This window comes from Tachyglossus aculeatus, chromosome 24, assembly GCF_015852505.1.
Source record: "Tachyglossus aculeatus isolate mTacAcu1 chromosome 24, mTacAcu1.pri, whole genome shotgun sequence".
Lineage (NCBI taxonomy): Eukaryota > Metazoa > Chordata > Mammalia > Monotremata > Tachyglossidae > Tachyglossus > Tachyglossus aculeatus.
Genome location: NC_052089.1, coordinates 11020466 through 11037754, shown reverse-complemented (window position 1 = coordinate 11037754; position 17289 = coordinate 11020466). Strand labels below are relative to the sequence as shown.

Sequence of the window (17289 nt, the reverse complement as noted above, 5' to 3'; positions counted from 1 at the left end):
GCTTGGGAAGTACAAGTTGGCAACATATAGAGACAGTCCCTACACAACAGTGGGCTCACAGTCTGAAAGGGGGAGACAATCAATCAATCAATCAATCAATCGTATTGAGCGCTTACTGTGTACAGAGCACTATTATATTCACTCATTGCCATATTTATTGAGCGCTTACTGTGTGCAGGGCACTGTATTAAGTGCTTGGGAAGTACAAGTTGGCAACATCTAGAGACGGTCCCTACCCAATAGTGGGCTCACGGTCTAGAAGGGGGAGGCAGAGACCGAAAGAAAACATATTAACAAAATGAAATAAATAGAATAAATATGTACAAATAAAAGAAATAAATATTATAAGCCCTTGGGAGGGGTCTGCTTCCCAACGCCACCACCTCCAAGCCCTGACTCGGGTTAGGAGATCGCCGGACTGAATCGGCAGTCGAATAAGCGAGGAACGGCGTTGCCTAGTGGAAAGACAACTGGCCTGGGAACCGGAGGACGCGGGTTCTAATTCTGGCTCCGCCACTCACCTGCTACGTGACCTGGGGCAAGTCACTTCACTGGGCCTCAGGCTCCTTATCTGGAAACTAGGAATTCAATGCCTGTTCTCCCTCCCACTTAGACCGTGAGCCCTGTGTGGGGCAGGGACAGTGTCCGGCCTGATTGTGCTTGGCGCCTAGTTAGCCCTGAACGAATTTCCTAATTATTGCGCCTATTGTTAAGGGATATGATTTGGGGACACTCACCGGAAGGAGCCCTCAATCTCACTCTTGGCATACTGGCCTCTCAGGGTTCGGGCCAAGAAGAAGATGACGGCGGAGGCCACGAGCAGGAATCCCGCCACGGAGGCGACGGCGATGCCCACCACGAGCGGCTCCGACACGTACTCCTCACAGTGCTGGCCTCGGTACCACCAGTTGGCTCCCACGCGGCACCTACGACAGAGCCCCGACCCAACGATTACCAGAGGGAGGGCCGTTCTAGGATGGGGGGTGCGTGCCTGAATAATAATAATAATAATAATAATAGCATTTATTAAGCGCTTACTATGCAAAGCACTGTTCTAAGGGGTGGGGTGAGCACCGGGCTAGCGAACGGTGGATATTTCGGAGTCGGACGAAAAGTGAGGTGCTTTCAAATTGCCCTCAAGTCGGGGCTCAGATTGTTGTCTTAAAATTACCCATTTGTATGACTCCTCACAGAGCAACACGGAAATCGTCTTTCAGAACAGCACATCCGAAACGGGGGGGGGGAGGTTTTTTCTACCACGCTGGATTATTTTCTTAATTGTATTTGTTAAGAACTTTCTACGTGTCAGAAACTGTAGTAAGCACTGAGGTCATCATCAATCGTATTTATTGAGCACTTACTATGTGCAGAGCACTGTACTAAGCGCTTGGGAAGTACAAATTGGCAACGTATAGAGACAGTCCCTACCCAACAGTGGGCTCACAGTCTAAAAGGTGAGGTGAGTGTATCCACTGAGGTGGATACAAGATCATCAGTGTCCCAGATGGGGTTCACAGTCTTAATCCCCATTTGACAGGTGAGATAACTGAGGTAGAGAGAAGTCAAATGACTCGCTAAGAGGGACCTGGGTTCTTATTCCAGCTCTGCCACCTGTCTGTTGTGTGACCTTGGGAGAGTCACCTAACTTCTCTGTTAGGTGACTTCTTCTGTTAGCTAACTTCTCTAACTTCCCTTTCAGACTGTGAGCCCACTGTTGGGTAGGGACTGTCTCTATATGTTGCCATCTTGTACTTCCCAAGCGCTTAGTACAGTGCTCTGCACACAGTAAGCGCTCAATAAATACTATTCATTGATTGATTCTCTGTGCCTCAATTACCTCATCTGTAAAATGGGGATTAAGACGGTGAGCCCCAGGTGGGATGCAGAGCGTGTCCAACCTGATTAGCTTGTATCAACCCCAGCACTTAGTACAGTACCTGGTACATAGTAAGCGTTTAACAAGTACTACTAAAAGGAAAAATGGAAGGCGTGACTCCAGTCTCCAATCGATGGGAGAATGGCGCTTCTCCAAATTTTGCTTTTTGGAGAGGGTTTGAGGGGGGATCAAATCTTTCTCAGAGGCACTCCCCCATCCTGTATCGTCATGAGTCCTCTGTTGGTTAAGGATTGTCTATATCTGTTGCCGAACTGTATTTTCCAAGCACTTAGTACAGTGCTCTGCACACAGTAAGCGCTCAGTAAATACGACTGAATGAACGAATGGAGTCACCAAGGCCAGACGATAACATCTCATATGTTGCCAATTTGTACTTCCCAAATTATTTGTAATTCCCAGAGTTATTAAGCACTTACTGTAGGAAATATGTCTACCAACTCTATTGCATTGTACTCTCCCAAACGCTTAGTACAGTGCTCTGCACACAGCAAGTATTTAATCATTATCAATGATATTTATTCAGCACTTACTTTGTGCAGAGTTATTAAGCACTTATTGTAGGGAATATGTCTACCAACTCTATCCAAATGCTTAGTACAGTACTCTGCACACAGCAAGCATTTAATCATTATCAATGATATTTATTCAGCACTTACTGCGTGAAGGGTTATTAAGCACTTACTGTAGGGAATATGTCTACCAACTCTATCGTATTGTACTCTCCCAAACGCTTAGTACAGTTCTCTGCACATAGCAAGTATTTAATCATTATCAATGATATTTATTCAGCACTTACTGTAGGGAATATGTCTACCAACTCTATCGTAGTGTACTTTCCCAAACGCTTAGTACAGTGCTCTGCACACAGCAAGTATTTAATCATTATCAAGGATATTTATTCAGCACTTACTGTGTGCAAAGTTATTAAGCACTTATTGTAGGGAATATGTCTACCAACTCTATCCAAATGCTTAGTGCAGTGCTCTGCACACAGCAAGTATTTAATCATTATCGATGATATTTATTCAGCACTTACTGTGTGCAGAGTTATTAAGCACTTACTGTAGGGAATACGTCTACCAACTCTATCGTATTGTACTCTCCCAAACGCTTAGTACAGTGCTCTGCACACAGCAAGTATGTAATCATTATCAAGGATATTTATTCAGCACTTACTGTGTGCAGGGTTATTAAGCACTTACTGTAGGGAATATGTCTACCAACTCTATCCAAACGCTTAGTACAGTGCTCTGCACACAGCAAGCATTTAATCATTATCAATGATATTTATTCAGCACTTACTGTGTGCAGGGTTATTAAGCACTTACTGTAGGGAATATGTCTACCAACTCTATCCAAACGCTTAGTACAGTGCTCTGCACATAGCAAGCATTTAATCATTATCAATGATATTTATTCAGCACTTACTGTGTGTAGAGTTATTAAGCACTTACTGTAGGGAATATGTCTACCAACTCTATCGTATTGTACTCTCCCAAACGCTTAGTACAGTGCTCTGCACATAGCAAGTATTTAATCATTATCAATGATATTTATTCAGCACTTACTGTGTGCAGAGCACTGAGTGTTGGGAAAGAGTTTAGAGGTGGGAAGTAGTCACGGACCCTGTCCCTCCAGGGGCTTACATATGTACGTATATGTTTAATATATGTGCATTTCGAGCACGTCTGCGTGCATGTATCCCCGTGATCGATCCCCAGCAAGTCCTTACCTACAAATCGCGCCATGGCCGAGGATGATGTCGCACTTCCCGTCATTGAGGCAGAAATCGGGCTGCAGGTCACAGACACTCTGGCAGGGAAGTCCTTGGACGCTCAGGTAGCCGGGGTAACAGACGCACTCGGCCTCTCCGCTCCCGCGGTTGACGAGACACTCGGAAAACTCATCGCAGGCTTCAAACTTGCAAGGATCAGCTTGCTCTCCTGGAGGTTCAAACGGAGCAAGAGGTGAGAGTGACAGCAGAGGATTAAGGGGCGTCAATCAATTGGTGGGATTTATTGAGCACTTACGGGACACGGATTTAGCAAGAAGGACAACCACCTCCAAGGGTTCTTGGTGCAACCGGCGGACACAGAATGGACGATGAGTCTCACCCTTAGGGCCAGGAGCGGGAAGTGTGTGAGACTGTGAGCCCACTGTTGGGTAGGGACTGTCTCTATATGTTGCCAATCTGTACTTCCCAAGCGCTTAGTACAGTGCTCTGCACATAGTAAGCGCTCAATAAATACGATTGATGATGCTGATCTCCGACCCATTCCGTTCGTCTATCCTCTCTCTTTAATCACCCCCTTATTTTATTTTTTTAATGGCATTTATTAAGCACTTACTATGCGCAAAGCACTGCTCTAAGCGCTGGGGAGCTTACAGTGTGATCAGGTTGTCCCACGGTGGGGGGCTCACAGTCTTAATCCCCATTTTACAGATGAGGTAACTGAGGCACAGAGAAGTTAAGTGACTTGCCCAAAGTCACACAGCTGACAAGCGGCGGAGCCGGGATTTGAACCGGTGACCTCTGACTCCGAAGCCCGGGCTCTTTCCACTGAGCCACGCTGCTTATTTCTGGCTTGACCCCCAGTTTCCACCGACATCTGTGTCCGGGAACCATGAAATCAGGTGACGATACTTTGCTTTAAAAGAATGCGCCTTAAAAAAAAAGAATCAATTTCCCACCCTTTTCACCCTGCCTTATCCCTTCCCACCCTCTTCATCATCACCATCAATTGTATTTATTGAGCGCTTACTATGTGCAGAGCACTGTACTAAGCGCTTGGGAAGTACAAATTGGCAACATATAGAGACAGTCCCTACCCAACAGTGGGCTCACAGTCTAAAAGACTCTTCTTCCTGAGGACATTGCTGGGGTGGCCAGGCCTTTCACACATTCTGAAGAGACGTGTCACGGAGAGGGGGTGAGCCTCACGGCCAGACGGGGAAATCTGTGGCTCATGAGAGCGGGCTAGGGTCAAATCTGTACAATGAACAACGGGCCCAGTGTAGAGCTAAGGTAGGGAATGAGTAGAGAGCTTCCGACACCGAGAGCAGGGTCGTTTTGTCCTCTGACCCACGGGGAGGAAGGCGGGAAGGGAGGGGAACGGGCAACTAGCCACAAAAACCATTCGCTGACCACCGTCCTTTCAACCCACTCATGTCTACCCTCAGTGGGTGGCCATTTGGAGCCGTCCCGCTCGGCTCTCCCGGACGCCAGCAGTGAGGAATCGGTCGCCAAGATGATTATTGCAATGGAAAGCTGACACGTAGGCGGTAAAGACGGCACTCCTGGAGTGCAGGATTCCCCGGACGGTGTGGCTTGTACTTGACACGCTTCATCCCGGGAAATCTATTTCGCCCGTTTACCGAAAGAACAGGATTTCTGCCAGGCCGGGATGGAGGGGGTGACAACTTAACGAGAGCTCACGGAACGATCCTGATGTGTTTCAGAAATGAAGCGTGGAGGCCAGGATGGAAAAAAGATGGCCAAGCCCATGGTGAGTGAACTTAGCCGACCCGAGGACAGGCCGACGTTTCAATCGGGGCCAAAGTTGCCATGGCTGACAATAAAGCAAATCAGCGTGAACATACTGATTTATTCCATTCTCCGTTAGTCACGGCGGGACGGGACCCACGGACGGAATGCGTTTTGCTTTGGATGGAGGCGTGCTTTCTGCTCCGGTCAGTGGGAGATGATCAACTCCGGCTTGGGAGGTGGGGGATGAACTCAGCTTTCTAGAAGAGGGATCGTCGTGAGTTCCCGCAGCTTCAGGAAAGGAGCTATATGCCTCTCTCCCAGCCGTGGACCAGGATTTCCTTCCTAACTGTTTTGAGGGCGTGAGTTGTTTTGACAGAAAAGTCAAAGAGAAGTCAAAAGAGGGGTCTTGGGATAAATTTATAGACCACGGGTCCAGTTGGGGACGTAATAATAACCATGATATCTGTTAAATGCTTACTATGTGCCAAGCGCTGTAATAATAATAATAATAATAATAATAATAATGGCATTTATTAAAGCACTGTTCTAAGCGCTGGGGAGGTTACAAGGTGATCAGGTTGTCCCACGGGGGGCTCACAGTCTTAATCCCCATTTTCCAGATGAGGGAACTGAGGCCCAGAGCCGTTAAGTGACTTGCCCAAAGTCACACAGCTGACAGTTGGCAGTGCCGGGATTTGAACCCATGACCTCTGACTCCGAAGCCCGGGCTCTTTCCACTGAGCCACGCTGCTTCTCCATGTACTGAGCAGTGGGATAGAGACAAGATAATCAGGTCCCACACGGGTCTCACAGTCTAAGTGGGAGGGAAAACAGGCACTGAATCCTCATTTGGCAGGTGAGGGAACTGAGGCACAGAGAAGGGAAGTGACTTGCCCGAAGCCGCCCGGTTGGTACACGGCAGAGCCGGGATTAGAACCCAGGTCCTCTAACTCCCAGGCCCGAGCTCTTTCCATTCAGCCACGCTGGTAGGTCTGGTTTAATGTTAAACAACAGGAGAGATCCATCGAATCAATCGTATTTATTGAGCGTTTACTGCATGCAGAGCACTGTACTGGACACTTGGGAGAGTCCAGTTTAACAGACTTGGTAGACATATTCCCTGCCCACAACTAGCTTACAAGCTAAAGAGGGACTAGAGAGATGTCAAGGTTATTCTTCCGATATTATGGTCTCATCTCACTCTGCTTAGAGAAGCGGCGTGGCTCAGTGGAAAGAGCCCGGGCTTTGGAGCCAGAGATCATGGGTTCAAATCCCAGCTCCGCCGATTGTCAGCTGTGTGACTTTGGGTAAGTCACTTCACTCCTCTGAGCCTCAGGTACCTCATCTGTAAAATGGGGATTAATAATAATAAATAATAACATAATAATGGCATTTATTAAGTGCTTACTATGTGCAAAGCACTGTTCTAAGCGCTGGGGAAGTTACAAAGTGATCAGGTTGTCCCACGGTGGGGGGGGTCACAGTCTTAATCCCCATTTTACAGATGAGGTAACTGAGGTAACAGATTAAGACTGTGAGCCCCCCGTGGGACAACCTGATCACCTTGTAACCTCCCCAGTGCTTAGAACAGTGCTTTGCACATAGTAAGCACTTAATAGATGCCATTATTATTATTATTATTATTATCTCCCTCTATTCACCTCCCCAACGTACTGATCCTTCCACATTTTGGAGGAGTGAAACTTTAAGTAGCCACATCTTAGAAACGATACCTCTATGGCTTTTACCTAGAAATCATGTCCTTGATCTTCAGCGCTTAGAACAGTGCTTTGCACATAGGAAGCGCTTAATAAATGCCATTATTATTATTATTATTATTAATCCTCACATCCTACATACTAGCCAAACAAGAGGTTTCCCACTTTCCTTACAAATAAAACACTTTAAAGACTAGTTTGACCACATTTTGATTTCTGTACGTCTCCGGAGAAGCTGCTGAAAGCATCGTTAGCCTCTAGACTGTAAGTTCACTGTATCCACCAACTCTGTTGTACTGTACTTGACCAAGCGTTTAGTACAAGGCCCTGCACACAGTAAGTGCTCAATAAATACGATTGATTAATTGATCCCATCACTCACTTTTCCAACCCCTTCCTGTCTCTTCCACCTATTGGAGCCGAGGGAGTCTCTCTTCCAGAGGAAGACAGTTTTGAAGACAACAGGGCTTCCATTCTAGAAAAACCTCTGCCAAAGATCCAACTGAAATGCCCACTGTTGGGTAGGGACCGTCTCTATATGTTGCCAGCTTGTACTTCCCAAGCTCTCTGCACACAGTAAGCGCTCAATAAATACGACTGAATGAATGAATGAAATGCCACTGAAATCAGCTGTTGAGATTTTGGTTCTAACTACTAGTTTTTACAAAATACTCACGAAGTCAACAACAAGATCGACTGTTTTGCCACAAATGTGTTCCTAACGTTCATCGCGTCCTCATCCCGGAAGCAAATTGTTCACGGGACCCACGTGTCAAAATGGGTTTACGGATTCAGGGTGGAACCCGTAGCCAAAGAGGTCTCATGCTGGATTTCAGAGGTTTGGTGATATTGTTCGTGTGTGATTTGCCGCCTCGGCTTCACGTAGAGCAAATGTCTGGGGCTGAGTGGGGCCAAGCAAATTGAAAAAAAAAAAATTCTAGTTAAAAATTCCCCCTTAGGCCCAAGGCTGGGCAAGGCCCATCTAACCTAGAGAAGTAGTGTTGTCTAGTGGCTAGAGCCTGGGCCTGAGAGTCAAAGAACCTGAGTTCTAACCCTAGTTCTGGCACTTGCCTGCTGCGTGACTTTGGGCAAGTCATTTAACTTCCCTGTGCCTCAATTTCCTCAAATGTAAAATGGGGATTTAATAGCCGTTCTCCCTCCTGCTTGACTGTGAACTCCATGTGCGAAAGGGATTGTGTCCAACCTGATTAACTTGCATTTACCCCAGTGCTTAGAACAGTGTTTGACACATCGAAGCCCTTAATAAATACCGTGAAGAAAACAAACACAACCTTAAGCTCTCACTAGTATTTATGGTATTTAAGCTCTTACTATGTTCAGACACTGTAATAATAATAATAATAATGATGGCATTTGTTAAGCACTTACTACGTGCAAAGCACTGTTCTAAGCACTGGGGGGGATACAAGGTGATCAGGTTGTCCCACGTCGGGCTCACAGTCTTAATCCCCATTTTACAGATGAGGTAACTGAGGCCCAGAGAAGTGAAGTGGGTCACACAGCAGACACGTGGTGGAGCCGGGATTCAAACCCATGGCCTCTGACTCCAAAGCCCATGCTCTTTCCACTGAGCCACGCTGTAAGCACTGGAGTAGATTCAAGATAACCAGGATGGACACGGGAGGAAGAATAGGTATTGAATTCCCATTTTCAGATGAGGTAACTGAGGCACAGAGAAGTGTCTTGCCCAAGGCCACAACAGATAAGTGGCGGGCTGGTATTAGAACCCAGGTCCTCTGATTCCCAGGCGTGTGGTCCACGTTCTGTCCACTATGCTAAGCTGCACCTCAGCTGAAAACTGGGACTTAATTCATTCTCGCAAGGATGAAGAACGGCAATTTTCAAAAAAAGAACGGCAATTTTCAAGGAGAAACTTGGCTCCCTTATCCCAACTCCCGGTCGGGTCCCAGAGCTACCGCACTCTCCCCCGAAACCACCGAGAGGGAGAGCTGGCCACATTACCCGATTCCACGTCCAGGGAGAATTTGTCGATGGCCAGGTTCATGGTTTGGTAAGCCGTGTTGCAGAAGTCCTCCAGAATCACGTACACGGCACTGGTGACGTCCCGGGGCACGGGCTTGGCGAACTTCATCCGGCTGTTCACCACGATGCTGCCGTTCCTGAAGTTGAGGATTTCCAGATTCTGGAATCCCGTGAGATTGGACTGGAGGTAGGGAACCAGCTGCGACACACACACACACACAACAACAGGTGGTTGTTGGATTTCATTGGTTTAATGAGGGCCTCCCGCATTCTTTCCGAACAACCGAGAGAAGCAGCATGGCCTAGAGGGGAGAGGACGGGCCTACGAGTGAGAAGACCGGGGTTCTAACGCCGGCTCCGCCACGTGTCTGTTGTGTGACCTTGGGGAAGTCACTTCGCTTCTCTGTGCCTCAACTTCCTCATCTGCAAAATGGAGATCCGATCCCTGTACTCGCTCCCACAAAGACTGTGAGCCCCATGCGGGACAAATACCATCCATTCCGATTAGTCTCTTCCCAAAGCTTAGAACGGTGCTTGACATATGGTAAGCACTTAAATACGTATCATTATTCAACATATTCTTGAGCCCGCTGTCGGGTAGGGACCGTCTCTATACGTTGCCAACTTGTACTTCCCAAGCGCTTAGTACAGTGCTCTGCACACAGTAAGCGCTCAATAAATACGACTGAATGAATAAGGGCACACCCATGTGTCTAGAATGGTTATCGACCAGGTAAGTGATGCCCTCATCCACTCCGATATGGTCAGAGGGTGGTATAATAATAATAATGGCATTTATCAAGCTCTTACTATGTACAAAGCACAGTCCATCTTACCAGTTCTAAGAATCTCTGCTCCAAGGCCTTATATTCGGGGGAATTTTTGTTAAACAAGTCTTCCGAAAACATCATGTTGGTCACCCTGAGGCTGAAGAAGACCACCAGGGCCCGGTCTGGCTGGTGGTCTGCACGAGTGGTCCAAGCCACCCTGGCCAGCTCTGTAGCGTGGACATCGGCAGGCGTTTCCGTGCGAGTTCTGGCATCGCTGCCTTCTTCTTCATTTAGCTCAGAGAGATGGTAAACTGTGCCCAGCCGGTCCAGCTCTAGTGAAATATCCTGGACGCCTGTCATCACTTCATCCTCCATTTGAGGGGAGCGGATGGTTGGAGGCCAATCGGTTGCCTGGGTAACGGGAGCTTTGGGCAGGAGGCTAGTGGTACCCTCCGCCGGACCCACCGTTGCGGGAGAATCCAAGTTACTTTCAGCGTTCCAAAGGGCAGGACCACCCTGACCTGATTTGGGTGGTTTCGAGTGGTCTTCAGGATCGGTGAATGACTCTGTTAAATAAGGAGCCTGGCTGGAAATTTTAGCGTCCACTGCTGCTGCGACTGCAGTCTTGGGACCCGTCGAGGTTGCTAACGGCTCTGAGGAAGAGGGGCCATGAATGCTGAAGTGTGCACCTGGAATTTGACTGCCGTCCACCCACAAGTCCTCGACAGATAGACCAGGAGAAGAAGCAGCTTCTCCCTGCACGACGTCCGGCTTCCGCCATCCGGTCCATTCCGACTCCATGCCCGGCTCAACGGCCAAGACGCCTACATCTAATCGTTCGGCGGTGGACAACTCCACAGTCTCCTTCTGTTCCGTTACAACAGAGTCCCCCTCCAACCCAGAGGCCTCAGGTGAGTGCGGAGGGAGTTCGGCAGTCAAGGACTCTGATGTCCAAAACGCAGGGACGGGCTGAGTTGTGGTCTCCCCAAAGATGGGCTCATTTGTTGTTTCGGAGAGAGCGAGCAGGCCTTCTCCCACCCCGGGAGAAGGGGTGACTTCGGTCAGGCTGACGATGTCGACGAGATCGTCTACGACCCGTCCCTCATCCACGTCCTCCGAAGGGGACGGCCATCCCTTACCGCCAAGCGACGACGCAGGAGGGGTAGCGCTGATGGCCTGCTCCACTGAAGGCTTCCTCCATTGTGAAGCAATCGGATCTAGTTCTAGTCCAGACCCTGCACCCGATCCGAGTAAGAGTTCACTTTCAAGGGAGGAGTCTGGCTGCGGGCCAAAGGATGAGGCGGTTTCTTCGGCAAGGGACCTCACTGGGAACGGAGAGGCCGCAGGCGGGGCGGAAGACCAAGGCATCCCGGGGTCGAGGGTGGATGGCATGGTTTCTCTTGGCACGGCATGGGTAGGGGCGGTCGAAGGCAATGAGTTAACCAAAAGTAAACCTTCTGATCCTTCCACGTGTGTGAGGCCTAAAAATAAAAGTTGTCCGTTAATTCCCATTTGCCAAACTCTATTCCTAGCTCCCCAGGTGCGACCGACTTGGTGTTTTTCCCACTGCAAGTTGCAGAGCCGTTTCTCCTGCCCGCTCTTCCGCTAAATCCACCACCGAACAGGCCAGGCCAAGTTTCCGGGTTCCAGGGGTGCTTGCGTATTACAGCGCAGGAGACGGGGGTGATTGGAACTGGCTTCATTTACATCTTTGCCCTAGAGGTGCTGAAGGTCGCAATCGCACCAGATCGATCCATCCAAGCATTTCCGAGCACTTACTGTCGGTAGAGTTCAAAGCGCTCGGGAAAGTACGGTCTTATAGAGTTGGCAGGCGTGAGCCCTGCCCACATGGAGCTTACAGTCTAAAGAGACGGACGTTAAAATAAATTTCAGGTAGGGGAAATGATAGAGTCTAAGGATATTGACAAAAGCGCTGAGGGGAAGGGGTGAGTTTAAAAGTGTTAAAGGGGAACGGTGTCTGAATCAATCAATCAGCGGTATTTACCGCTCCCAATCCCCCCAGCCTTACCTCCATCCCCTTCCCACAGCACCTGTATATATGTATATATGTTTGTACATATTTATTACTCTATTTCTTTATTTTACTTGTACATATTTGCTATTCTATTTATTTTATTTTGTTAATATGTTTTGTTTTGTTGTCTGTCTCCCCCCTTCTAGACTGTGAGCCCACTGTTGGGTAGGGACCGTCTCTATATGTTACCAACTTGTACTTCCCAAGAACTTAGTACAGTGCTCTGCACACAGTAAGTGCTCAATAAATAGGATTGATTGATTGATTGATTAATGAGCGCTGATTATGTGCAAAGCACTGTACTAAACGCTTGGGAGAGTACAATACAGCAGGATCAGCAAACACGTTCCCTGCCCTTAATGAGCTTACAGTCTCCAGAATCGTAAATATGTACTAAACGTTTTCCAATGGCTGTTAACACTGTCCAAATCTTTCCTAACATAGTGTTGTGATTACCCAGTCACTTCTTTGTTCCTCAGTCACCTGATCTGTAAAATGGGGATTTTCAGGCTGCGAACCCTAAGTGGGACAGGGACTGTGTCCAACCTGATTAACTTGTACCTACCCCAGCGCTCAGTACAGTGCGTGGCACATAGTTAGCACTTAATAACATAAACAAATTAAAAAATAAAAGAAGGGCAGACCTCATGGGACAGTGAATCGGGGATGGGGGTGAGGGAGGTGTAAAGTGCTGAAAGAACAGATTATGTCTTCCATGGCTGATGGGAAACTGGATTGCTTGAACTCATAACACTTATTTCACCAGCTGTTGCTCAAATGGGTGTTCCAACACTAACACGCCGATGCCTATGACCGTGCCCTTCTTTTAGCACTCTCTAGCCATATCGTTATTGAACTTTAAAATAAGTATTTCTTACAATGTGCTCTCACTTGGAGGTAATGCCGCAAAGTGACTCTGACACCTCTCTTCAGCTTTCCCTCAACTGAAAGGAAAACTAGACTGTGAGCCCACTGTTGGATAGGGACGGTCTCTATATGTTGCCAACTTGTACTTCCCAAGCGCTTAGTACAGTGCTCTGCACAAAGTAAGCGCTCAATAAATATGATTGACTGATTGATTGATTGATTGAATCATTCTGATGGCCTTGAAAAGAACCGAGTCCAATTCATCTTAGCAACAGATAATAACCGCTCTAGCGTAGATCAGGATCAATTTTTTTTTTAATGGTATTTATTAAGCGCTTACTATGTGCAAAGCACTGTTCTAAGCGCTGGGGGGATACAAGGTAATCAGGTTGTCCCACAGGGGGCTCACAGTCTTAATCCCCATTTGACAGATGAGGTAACTGAGGCACAGAGAAGTTAAGTGACTTGCCCAAAGTCACACAGCTGACAATTGGCAGAGCCGGGACTTGAACCCCTGACCTCTGACTCCAAAGCCCAGGCTCTTTCCACTGAGCCACGCTGCTTCTCAAGTTTGTGAGCACCGGGTGCCTTTTTGCTGAATGGTCCGGGAGAGAGGGGTCTTTGCACATTAAATATTTACACGGGTGCATATAAAAACATCTAATTCAATCAATTAATCGTATTTATTGAGCGCTTACTATGTGCAGAGCACTGTACTAAGCGCTTGGCTCAAAACCTCTTCTTACCAGTCCACATTTTCCTCGCTTTTTGATCACATCAGAACGTTGATCGTTTTTTTATCGCTGTCTTTTTAATGTTTTCAGCAAGCGTTTGAATTTCCTGAGGATGTGTTGATGCAGTTTACATTAGAGAAGCAGCGGGGCTCAGTGGAAAGAGCATGGACTTTGGAGTCAGAGGTCATGGGTTTAAATCCCGGCTCCGACAAGTGTCAGCTATGTTACTTTGGGCAAGTCACTTCACTTCTCTGGGCCTCAGTGACCTCATCTGGAAAATGGGGATTGAGACTGTGAGCCCCCCGTGGGACAACCTGTTCACCCTGTAACCTCCCCAGCGCTTAGAACAGTGCTTTGCACATAGTAAGTGCTTAATAAATGCCATCATTATTATTATTAATAATAATTTCTCTGAGAAAATAGATTTTATTTAGCACTCTTTAGTTTGACGTTCTATTTTCAGGGAACCAATTAAGAGCCCTAACCAGGGTCTAGCAGTAATGGTGATCCCAATTCTCCCAGCACCTACGCAGCGTGGCTTAGTGGAAAGAGCACGGGATTGGGAGTCAGAGGTCGTGGGTTCTAATCCCGCCTCCACCACCTGTCAGATGGGTGACTTTGGGCAAGTCACTTCACTTCTCTGGGCCTCAGTTACCTCAACTGTAAAATGGGGACTAAGACTGTGAGCCCCACGTGGGACAGCCTGATTACCTTGTAATCTCCCCAGCGCTTAGAACAGTGCTTTGCACATAGTAAGCGCTTAATAAATGCTATTATTATTATTATTATTATTATTACCCCAGTGTTTAGAACAGTGCTTGGCACATAGTCACTATTACCATCATCACTATTATTATTCCCTGATGCTACATTAAGGTAGGACCTTGAGGGGGAACTATGGGAATTGTGCAGTTCTTAGGAGTGATGTCTTGACAACGTAGGCAACGAGGGACCAAACTTTCAGTGCTTCTCCCAAAGTGCCTAAAACTATCACTTATTCTTAAACTCCGCGCTTCCCCAATCTGCATCTTCTTTTAACGTCAGTCTCCCCGACTGGATGGTAAACTCCTTCGGGGCCGAGATCGTGCCCGCAGAGTCTATATTATATACTGACTCTCCTAAGCACTCAGTACAGTGCCCCGGCACACAGTGAGCGCTTAATAGATATGTTCATTGATTGAGAGATGAAACTACTAGGGAGCATCTTTAGGCTAGGGAAGTCCAAACTGCAGCCGGAGATCTGATCTGAGCTGGCCTGCCAACTCATCGCGGAACGACATCAAATCTGTCCCCGGACCTGATATTTCCAGAGGCTCGTTTCAGAGAGAGATTTTAGGATTGAGCTTCCGCATTAGCAAGTACTTCTGCTCTCCAACACACATAATGATAATATCAATAATGATCACTGTGGCCATTGTTAAGCACTTAATATGTGGCAAGCACTGTGGTAGATGCAAAACAATCAGGCCCCACCTACGGCTTGCAAGTCCACGTAGGACGGAGAGCAGGTATTGGATCCCCATTTTGCAGATGAGGGAAATGAAGCCCAGAGAAGTGTAGTGACTAGGCCAAGAACACAGAGCAGACATATGGTGGAGCTGGGATTAGAACCAAGGTCCTCTGATTCCCAGGCCTGTGTCCTAAACACTAGGCCATGTTGCTTCTCTGACATATTTCCTTCTCTCCTTCCTCTGGGACTGGCAAAGGGGGTCAACTTTTGACAGCCACTTCTTCCATCTGCCCCTCAGAGAAAAACATGCAGACATCCTTGCTTTGGGAACCAAGAAAATTGGTCTCAGGAACAATGTCCACCAAAGTGACAGCAATGGGAGAGGACTTCCCTGAAAATGCTTGTCCCTGGATTTCGGAGGGACCTTCTTCACCAGCGTGATTCGTGATATCTGAGTGGGGCGAAGATGGCCGAACTGGACAATTGAACCGAGATGCTCGGAGGCTTGTTGCTGAGACAAGAACATCTAGATAAGAAGTGTGGCTGAGAAGCAGCGTGGCTCAGTGGAAAGAGCCCGGGCTTTGGAGTCAGAGGTCGTGGGTTCAAATCCCGGCTCCGCCACTTGTCAGCTGTGTGACTTTGGGCAAGTCACTTCACTTCTCTGGGCCTCAGTTCCCTCATCTGGAAAATGGGGGTGAAGACTGTTAGCCCCCCGTGGGACAACCTGATCACCTTGTAACCCCCCCCCCCAGTGCTTAGAACAGTGCTTTGCACATAGTAAGCGCTTAATAAATGCCATTATTACTATTATTATTATTTGGAGTCAGAGATCATGGGTTCAAATCCCAGCTCCGCCAATTGCCAGCTGGGTGACTTTGGGCAAGTCACTTCACTTCTCTGGGCCTCAGTTCCCTCATCTGGAAAATGGGGATGAAGACTGTGAGCACCCCGTGGGACAACCTGATCACCTTGTAACCCCCCCACCCCCAGTGCTTAGAACAGTGCTTGGCACGTAGTAAGCGCTTAATAAATGCCATCATTAACTTCTTACCACATCATGGGATATAAAGCCAGCCAGTGCCCCTCAGAGTCACAAAGAAAGTGAAATGAAACAGGGGCCCTAACAAATCCCGTCTCCTGAAAAAGGGCCAGAAGACCTTGGCAGGGCTGGCCGCAATATGGCAGGGGCGACAGGGTGGAGAGTCAAGCCATTCCTCTCAGGAGTCCCCGGGCTGAGACTTTGGAGGGAAAGGGGTGATTTTGAGATTAGAACCCAACAGCCCAGAGAACTTTATGGTTTCGACCACAACCCAACGCCCCAGGATGAGGGTTACTGGAGAGAAATAATACCTGGCTCGTCGAAATCAAGGGAAAAGACGTTGCTGGCTGTTGATTCACCGGCTGAAGGACGCTCGCCTCGAAGGGAATTATCCTGAGGAGGATGAAAAACAGCTCAGTCACCTCGCAGAGAACATGAACCACACGGATAATGGATGAGCGTATGGATGAGTGGCCTAGCTCCCTTGGTTTTCTTTGCTGAAACTTTCTACTATGAAGGTGGTTGCGGAGATCCTAATAGTCCTGTGCTCTCGACTCTCCCGCCACCTGCTTGAGTACAACCAGGGAAGGGCAGAGAGTGGAATCACCATCTTGGCTCTCCTTCAGTCCCTTTTAAGTTTTAGAGGGCCAGGCCAGGCCGGCTGTTTCCTGCCCAAAAGGCTGCAAGGACAAAGTGAAATGAGGTCATCCCGCAGTGTCGAGGCCACGGGGATGGTGGCTTCCACTGACTGGAGCCTATCTTTAGAGCCACATCTGGCATCGGAGTCAGACTTGGCTCAAATTAAAGTCCCGGAGGGAGAGCCTAAAGGGGCCATTTGAGATGGAAAAATCCTGTTCGTGTGTGTGTGAGAGAGACAGACAGACACACACACACACACTGGACTTTAGAGTCATGATAAACCCCTCCTAAGATACAGCTGTTATATCTAGCCCCCGTCGTTGTCCTCTTCAGCAATCTCAGATTTCCATATGCTTTCAGAACACTTCCCCATCTTAAACTCAACATGTGTAAAATGGAACTAATTTTCCCTCTCAAATCCTCTCCTCCTCGCCTACTTTCCCATCACTGTGGGAAAGAGCACTGTGGACAATGCCATCATTCGTCCTGTCTCTAAAGCCCTACACCTCAGCGTTTCCTTCATTCAATTGTATTTATTGAGCGCTCAATGTGTGCGGGGCACCGTACTAAATGCTTGGAAAGTACAATTCGGCAACAAACAGAGACAATCCCTACCCAACAACGGACTCACAGTCTAGAAGGGGGGAGA

General features: G+C 47.9%; 1 protein-coding gene across 1 annotated transcript in view; it reads right to left on the bottom strand.

Moving 5' to 3' along the window:
• Nucleotides 1–17289, bottom strand: part of IMPG2 (interphotoreceptor matrix proteoglycan 2) — a 54925-nt gene that overhangs the window by 2776 nt on the left and 34860 nt on the right. Inside the window, exons 14-18 of the mRNA XM_038766151.1 lie at nt 16313–16394; nt 9943–11357; nt 9086–9305; nt 3630–3840; nt 738–926 (exon numbers count right to left, since the gene is read on the bottom strand). Of these exons, the coding sequence (XP_038622079.1) occupies nt 738–926; nt 3630–3840; nt 9086–9305; nt 9943–11357; nt 16313–16394 (2117 nt within the window). The remainder of the gene's footprint in view (nt 1–737; nt 927–3629; nt 3841–9085; nt 9306–9942; nt 11358–16312; nt 16395–17289) is intronic.